Source organism: Aegilops tauschii, chromosome 5, assembly GCF_002575655.3.
Source record: "Aegilops tauschii subsp. strangulata cultivar AL8/78 chromosome 5, Aet v6.0, whole genome shotgun sequence".
In the NCBI taxonomy this organism is placed as follows: Eukaryota; Viridiplantae; Streptophyta; class Magnoliopsida; order Poales; family Poaceae; genus Aegilops; species Aegilops tauschii.
Window position 1 is genome coordinate 555,001,107 of NC_053039.3, and position 7,624 is coordinate 555,008,730.

The 7,624-nt window shown below is 53.1% G+C and overlaps 1 protein-coding gene across 1 annotated transcript; it reads left to right on the forward strand.

Moving 5' to 3' along the window:
• Positions 1 to 1,286: 1,286 nt before the first annotated feature.
• LOC109755502 (probable inorganic phosphate transporter 1-8) lies at positions 1,287 to 3,111 on the forward strand. Its single transcript, XM_045229329.2, has one exon. It carries the CDS (start codon positions 1,387 to 1,389, stop codon positions 2,995 to 2,997), a length of 1,611 nt encoding a protein of 536 aa, XP_045085264.1. The 5' UTR covers positions 1,287 to 1,386; the 3' UTR covers positions 2,998 to 3,111.
• The last annotated feature ends 4,513 nt before the right edge of the window (positions 3,112 to 7,624 follow it).

Genomic DNA, 7,624 nt, shown 5'->3' on the forward strand with positions numbered 1-7,624 from the left:
TAAACCATTTAATAATGGTTCTGATATCTAGGTTCACATGATATCTATCATGACGCCGATGGAGAGTGTCATGCGATGTGCGGTGCATCCAATGTATCTTGATGTCACCCCTTTCTCGATGGTGTGTGGAGGAGCTCCTCGCGAAAGTCCAATTCCAACCTTGGTTGCTGCCAACAATGGCGGCACATGATGCCGCCGGACCTTTCCTTGGAGGCTTTTTTGTGGAGCTTCGTTCCACCCCCGTGGGGTTGTGGGCTCATCGGGATAAATCAGCAGCTCAAGGTCGCTATAGCGCGCAATGACAGTGGTTGTGTCACTTCCTCCTTGGAGGTGGTGGATAGTAAGCGCATAGCAGCTGTATGGATCTCTTCGCCTTCAGAGGCAGTGGACGTCGAGGCAGCGAAACCATATGGTTACTCTTTGTGTGGCCGAGGTCCTGGTCTCGAGAAACAATGCGCTCGGTGGAAGGGGGTTGTACTTATGAGTTATGATGCGAGGGGCACTGCCTCAACATTGCTTCGGTGTGTACATTGTGCCAGCAGGGGCGGCGAGGGGTTGAGGGTGTCGGTTTGATCGACGCGCCCCAGAGTAGGTGGTGTCATGTCGGAGTAGCGACCGTAGAAAGTGTGGTCAATAGACCATGCAGGGTCTTGTGTGAGCACCGTGAAGAGGGCTCCTCGACATAGTGGTATTCTCTGCACTCGGATATGAATAATGCTACAACAACGGAGGACTTACCGGAGTTTTGCGGGCTCAGCTGATGTGGTATATTTTGATTGGTAATTTGGAGGAAGCAGGGCCCATCCTGAAATTCAGGGGAGATCAGTGAGGGGGAGAAAGATCAGTCCGTTAACTATAAATATCACACGTAAGTCAAACATTTTTGCTCAGATATTGACATGTTGCATTCAGATCATATTATTTCTAATGATATCCTTGTTAACGACCGAGCATGGAAACTCCCCAGGATGCTAACAGCATGCAATGAAACATCATGCTCGCGAGAGCTTAGACAAGAGCGCATATAATAGTACGGGAGATACTAAAATAAAAACGAGACCAACTGAGCTAGACTAGCGTGTTGGCATTTTTTTATAGAAAAAAACTCCGTGAACACCAAGTGCTTGAGCCAGCTGGCCGCGAACTTCCGCGCGCCTTGCCAACTAAGCTATGCTCACTTCTCATAATATAAGAGATATTATATCGGTGATGTGATTACCAGCTGCGGCCGGTCTCCTCCTCGCCTACTTATACCAGCAGCAGCCGGCCCATAATTTCTGCAACACAACAAAGTCTTCCGGCCGGCCGGCGACGTCGTCTAGCTCTGACACTCACAGTCACACATTGCCGCGGCCAAACGTCCCTCCCCTGAGCAGCAGCAGCAGCATGGCGCGGTCGGAGCAGCAAGGGCTGCAGGTGCTCAGCGCGCTGGACGCGGCCAAGACGCAGTGGTACCACTTCACGGCCATCGTCGTCGCCGGCATGGGCTTCTTCACCGACGCCTACGACCTCTTCTGCATCTCCCTCGTCACCAAGCTCCTCGGCCGCATCTACTACACCGACCTCTCCAAGCCCGACCCCGGCACGCTGCCCCCCGGCGTCGCCGCCGCCGTCAACGGCGTCGCCTTCTGCGGCACGCTCGCCGGCCAGCTCTTCTTCGGCTGGCTCGGCGATAAGATGGGCCGCAAGAGCGTCTACGGCATGACGCTGATTCTCATGGTCATCTGCTCCATCGGCTCCGGCCTCTCCTTCGCGCACACCCCCAAGAGCGTCATGGCCACGCTCTGCTTCTTCCGCTTCTGGCTCGGCTTCGGCATCGGCGGCGACTACCCGCTCTCCGCCACCATCATGTCCGAGTACGCCAACAAGAAGACCCGCGGCGCCTTCATCGCCGCCGTCTTCGCCATGCAGGGCTTCGGCATCCTCGCCGGTGGCATCGTCACCCTCATCATCTCCTCCGCCTTCCGCGCTGGGTTCCACGAGCCGGCCTACCAGGACGACCGCGTCGCCTCCACCGGCACCGAGGCCGACTTCGTGTGGCGCATCATCCTCATGCTCGGGGCCGTTCCGGCGCTGCTCACCTACTACTGGCGGATGAAGATGCCCGAGACGGCGCGCTACACCGCCCTCGTCGCCAAGAACGCCAAGCTCGCCGCCGCCGACATGTCCAAGGTGCTGCAGGTGGAGCTCGAGGACGAGACGGAGAAGATGGACGAGATGGTGAGCCGCGGGGCCAACGACTTCGGCCTCTTCTCGCCGCAGTTCGCGCGGCGGCACGGCCTCCACCTGGTGGGCACGGCCACCACGTGGTTCCTGCTGGACATCGCCTTCTACAGCCAGAACCTGTTCCAGAAGGACATCTTCACGAGCATCAACTGGATCCCCAAGGCGCGCACCATGAGCGCCCTCGACGAGGTCTTCCGCATCTCCCGCGCGCAGACGCTCATCGCCCTCTGCGGCACCGTGCCCGGATACTGGTTCACCGTCTTCCTCATCGACGTCGTCGGCCGCTTCGCCATCCAGCTCATGGGCTTCTTCATGATGACCGTCTTCATGCTCGGCCTCGCCGTGCCCTACCACCACTGGACCACGCCCGGCAACCAGATCGGCTTCGTCGTCATGTACGCCTTCACCTTCTTCTTCGCCAACTTCGGCCCCAACGCCACCACCTTCGTCGTGCCCGCCGAGATCTTCCCGGCGAGGCTGCGCTCCACGTGCCACGGGATCTCGGCCGCCGCAGGGAAGGCCGGCGCCATGATCGGCGCGTTCGGGTTCCTCTACGCGGCGCAGGACCCGCACAAGCCCGACGCCGGGTACAGGCCAGGCATCGGCGTCCGCAACTCCCTCTTCGTGCTCGCCGGGGTCAACCTGCTGGGGTTCATGTTCACCTTCCTGGTGCCGGAGGCCAACGGGAAGTCGCTGGAGGAGATGTCCGGCGAGGCCCAGGACAACGAGGACCAGGCACGCGCCGCCGCCGTGCAGCCGTCCACGGCCTAGTAGGCCGCCATATATTCCTTCACAACTCGTGCGTGCTAGTGAGGCAGCTGCATGCAGGCTGTCTACGTTAGTCAACTCAAAGATTCTGATTTGTTTTATGATACGTACGCGATAGATCCACGTGCAAGTACTCAAAGCAATATGTTTGCCGGCTACCCAACCTGCAGGGCTGGCTCATGTATATGTCCATAATATATAGATAAATCAATCAACTTGCAGCTGCCAATGTGTGCAACGGTCAAAGCTTAGAGAGTGAGCTACCACTTGCTCCACACTCGGTGAATGATGAGCCTAAGGCTTGTCATAGTGAGAGTAACTTATACTAATGTCATGCATATAACATTAATTTAAATTACTATCTTTATAATATAAAGTAACATAACAGTAGTGTTATGGATGGCTTCATTTATTAACTTATAGACTCATAATTTCTCAGGAAACACTATGTTATATAGTAACATATTATGTTATTCTAAACACCTCTTTCTTCTCATTAACTACATACTCCCTCCGTTTCCAAATTACTCGTCGCAGAAATGGATGTATCTAAAACTAAAATACATCTAGATACATCCATACTTGCGACAAGTAATTTGGAACGGAGAAAGTACCACATAAGCAAAAAAAATTTGAAATGCGCTATGTCACTAGCTAAGTTACTTTCACTATGACTAGCCTAAGCTGATGCATCTCTTCGTAGCCAAATTAAAGAACCTCAAGTCAACGAAAGAGAAAGCTCAAACTGTAATTGCACTCTGAGATGGGTAACTTTAATTAGAGATCCCACCCATAGATCTTCATTTTGCCTTTCTTCGTCTCTCTTTGGATGGGCTTAGGGCATCTTCAATGGCAACCCGCTAAAGTCCTCCCGTATTTGTCCATGGACAAGGGGATCAATTCGCGAACACGGATGCAGGAGGACGCCATTCAAGCGTAACATCATATATCCGATCTTTTTTTTTCAAGTCCACACGATCAAGTAGCCGCATGCAAAGGGTACAGACGTTCTATACAACATTAGTTCAATTTTTTTTAAAAAAAATCAAATATTACATTGCAACATTATTGTCCCCTTTCACCGCCCACTGATGTTCAATCCGATCTTCCTTCAACTGCTCGTGAGTTGGTCGATTCCGAATTCGTTGATGCATTTGAATAAACTCCTCAAATGTGTGTGACGCCCGGGTAATCAAGCTACAGTAACCCTCTGGTAATGATGCCATGTCACCTCGAGTACTGTTGATAATCTCCCGTTAGTTTAGAACCGATCCAAATTCGAGTTTGAATCAAAGTCAAAACAATTAAAGTTTTCAAAAGTCAAAACTAAATTGTTCCTAATGTGTCAAATAATTCATAATAAATGTTGGTGAAGAAATCATATTTTAGTAAAATACTTAAATGCACTAAATAAACTAAAACAACGATAAAACAATTATCTAAAGTGCTTTTAAAGTAATAAGCAAATGCAAAATACTTTATTTAAAGTGCCAAAGTATTTGGGGCTGTGACCTATTTAGTAACACCAAATTAGTTGTCGCTTTTAAATATTATAAAACAAAAAAAACAGGAACGAAATAGAATAATTAAAAAAAAGAAAACAAACAAAAAAAGAAAAAGAACCCCCCCCGCCTCCGGCCAAGCAGGCCATTGGGCCAACCCACCTGGCCGGCCCACCCCGCACCCCATAACCTCCCCCACTCCCCCACTCACCCACCGACACCCCCACACCCTCCCGAAATATCTTCCCCCCTCTCTCTCCCGATTGGATCGGGATCGAGAGGAGGAGGCCGCCGACGCCGCCCGGTGCCGCCTCGTCGCGACGCAGCCGCCTTCACCTTGTCGTCTACCCCGCCGGCCTGCCTCCCGCTCCGCCGCGTCGTCCCCGTCGACCACCCCGACCCCCACTGCCCCGTCCCTACTCCCCGCCGTGAGCCGCGCCCCTCCTCTCCTTCCCCTGTTCCTGCTCGCCGTCCCCCGCCCGCGCTCACCGCGTTGTGGCCATGACCGTCCGTGTCCGAGCTTCGGCCACCGCGTCGCCCATCCCCGCCGTCGACTCTGGCCGTCCCCGGCGAAGCCACCGCCACCAGTCAACGTGCGGCAACGCATGCGTCCGATCCCGACCAGCCGCGCGCCTCACCTTGCCTGCCTGCGCCCGCCGCCCCTGCTGTCCCTGTCCCTGCCCTGTGCGCACGCCCGCGCCCGGCCCGCACTCGCTGCGCCGCTCGAGACTGCGCCCGCACCGGCGCCTCGCTAGTGCCCAGCGCCCGTGGCGACCGCGCCCTTCTCTGCACGCGCCCGCCTACTCTCCCTCCCGTTCGCCGTTGTCCGCTCGTCGCCCGCTTCGCCCAACCGAGCCCGCGGCCACCCCCCTCCGTCGACGCCCCGTCTCCGGCCGCTCCGGCCACTGCGACCTGGGTATCCCCTGACCAGCGTCGTGGCCGCCGGCTCCCTGCTGCGCTGGGTCGTGGCCTCCGCCCGATAACGGGCGCCCGCAGCGCCCACGCACCCGTAGCGCCCGCACCCGCTAAGGACCAATGGCCCTATGACAAAGTGGTCCCACCCCCAAAACGTTTAAAAAAGATATAAAAAATTAAAAAAATAGAAATATTAATTAATTAATTAATCAACTAAATTAAATAATTTAATTAATTGAGTTTAATTAACCTAATCAATTAACTAAACTAATTAAACCTGCTTAGTTAGTCTTAGACAATGACAGTGGGACCCACATGTCAGTTTGACTAGGTCAACTGACTAGTTGACTGCTGACATCACCCTAACATCATGCTGACGTCATAATTGCATTTTTAATTAAATTAATTCTGTTAATTCTAAAAATGAATTAAATATTTAAAAATTAATATAAAATAATCCGTAGCTCGGATGAAAATACTTTGTACATGAAAGTTGCTCAGAACGACGAGACGAATCCGAATACATAGTCCGTTTGTCAGTCACACATCCCTAGCATAGCGAACATGGAAATTTTCCCCTCCGGTCCGTCTGTCCGAAAACGTCAAACACCGGGAATACTTTCCCGGATGTTTTCCCCCTTCGCCGGTATCACCTACTACCGCGTTAGGGCATACCTAGCACCGTGTATTGCCACGTTATGTTTTGTGATGCTTTGTTTGCTCCGTATTTACTGTTTCTTCCCCCTCTTCTTCTCCGGTAGACCCCGAGACTAGTGCTGATGCCACCGAGTACGACTACGTCACCGACGACCCTTCTTCCTGTACAACAGAGCTTCCAGGCAAGCCCCCCCCCTGATCACCAGATATCGCCTATTCTTCTCTATACTGCTTGCATTAGAGTAGTGTAGCATGTTACTGATTTCGGTTAATCCTATTCTGTTGCATAGCCTGTCATTGTTGCTACAGTTGTTACCCTTACCTGCTATCCTACTGCTTAGTATAGGATGCTAGTGTTCCATCAATGGCCCTACACTCTTGTCCGTCTGCCATGCTATACTACTGGGCCGTGATCACTTCGGGAGGTGATCACGGGTATATACTATATACTTTATATACATGACACATGTGGTGACTAAAGTCGGGTCGGCTCTTCGAGTACCCGCAAGTGATTCTGATGAGGGGGCTGAAAGGACAGGTGGCTCCATCCCGGTAGAGGTGGGCCTGGGTTCCTGACGGCCCCCGACTGTTACTTTGTGGCGGAGCGACAGGGCAGGTTGAGACCACCTAGGAGAGAGGTGGGCCTGGCCCTGGTCGGCGTTCGCGGATACTTAACACGCTTAACGAGATCTTGGTATTTGATCTGAGTCTGGCCATTTGGTCTATACGCACTAACCAACTACGCGGGAACAGTTATGGGCACTCGACGTCGTGGTATCAGCCGAAGCCTTCGTGACGTCAGCGACGGAGCGGCGCGCGCCGGATTGGACTGGAACGCCTGCTAGGCTAGGTCTGCTTCCGGCCGCGTACGCAACGTGCAGGTGTGCAATGGGCGATGGGCCCAGACCCCTGCGTGCATAGGATTTAGACCGGCGTGCTGACCTCTCTGTTGAGCCTAGGTGGGGCTGCGACGTGTTGATCTTCCGAGGCCGGGCATGACCCAGGAAAGTGTGTCCGGCCAAAGGGGATCGAGCATGTTGGGTTATGTGGTGCACCCGTGCAGGGAAGTTTATCTATTCGAATAGTCGTGTCCCTCGGTAAAAGGATGACCCGGAGTTGTTAGAACTGGATACTTAATAAAACACACCCTTCCAAGTGCCAGATATAACCCGGTGATCGCTCTCTAACAGGGCGACGAGGAGGGGATCGCCAGGTAGGATTATGCTATACGATGCTACTTGGTGAACTTACCATCTACTCTCTCCTACATGCTGCAAGATGGAGGTGGACAGAAGCGTAGTCTTCGACAGGATTAGCTATCCCCCTCTTATTCTGGCATTCTGTAGTTCAGTCCACCGATATGGCCCTTTACACATATACCCATGCATATGTAGCGTAGCTCCTTGCTTGCGAGTACTTTGGATGAGTACTCACGGTTGCTTTTCTCCCTCTTTTCCCCCTTTCCCTTCTACCTGGTTGTCGCAACCAGATGCCGGAGCCCAGGAGCCAGACACCACCATCGACGACGACTCCTACTACACCGGAGGTGCCTACTA

Excerpts from the sequence above, each read along its gene's own strand:
- LOC109755502 (XM_045229329.2), top strand. The coding sequence starts at position 1,387 with ATGGCGCGGTCGGAGCAGCAAGGGCTGCAGGTGCTCAGCGCGCTGGAC.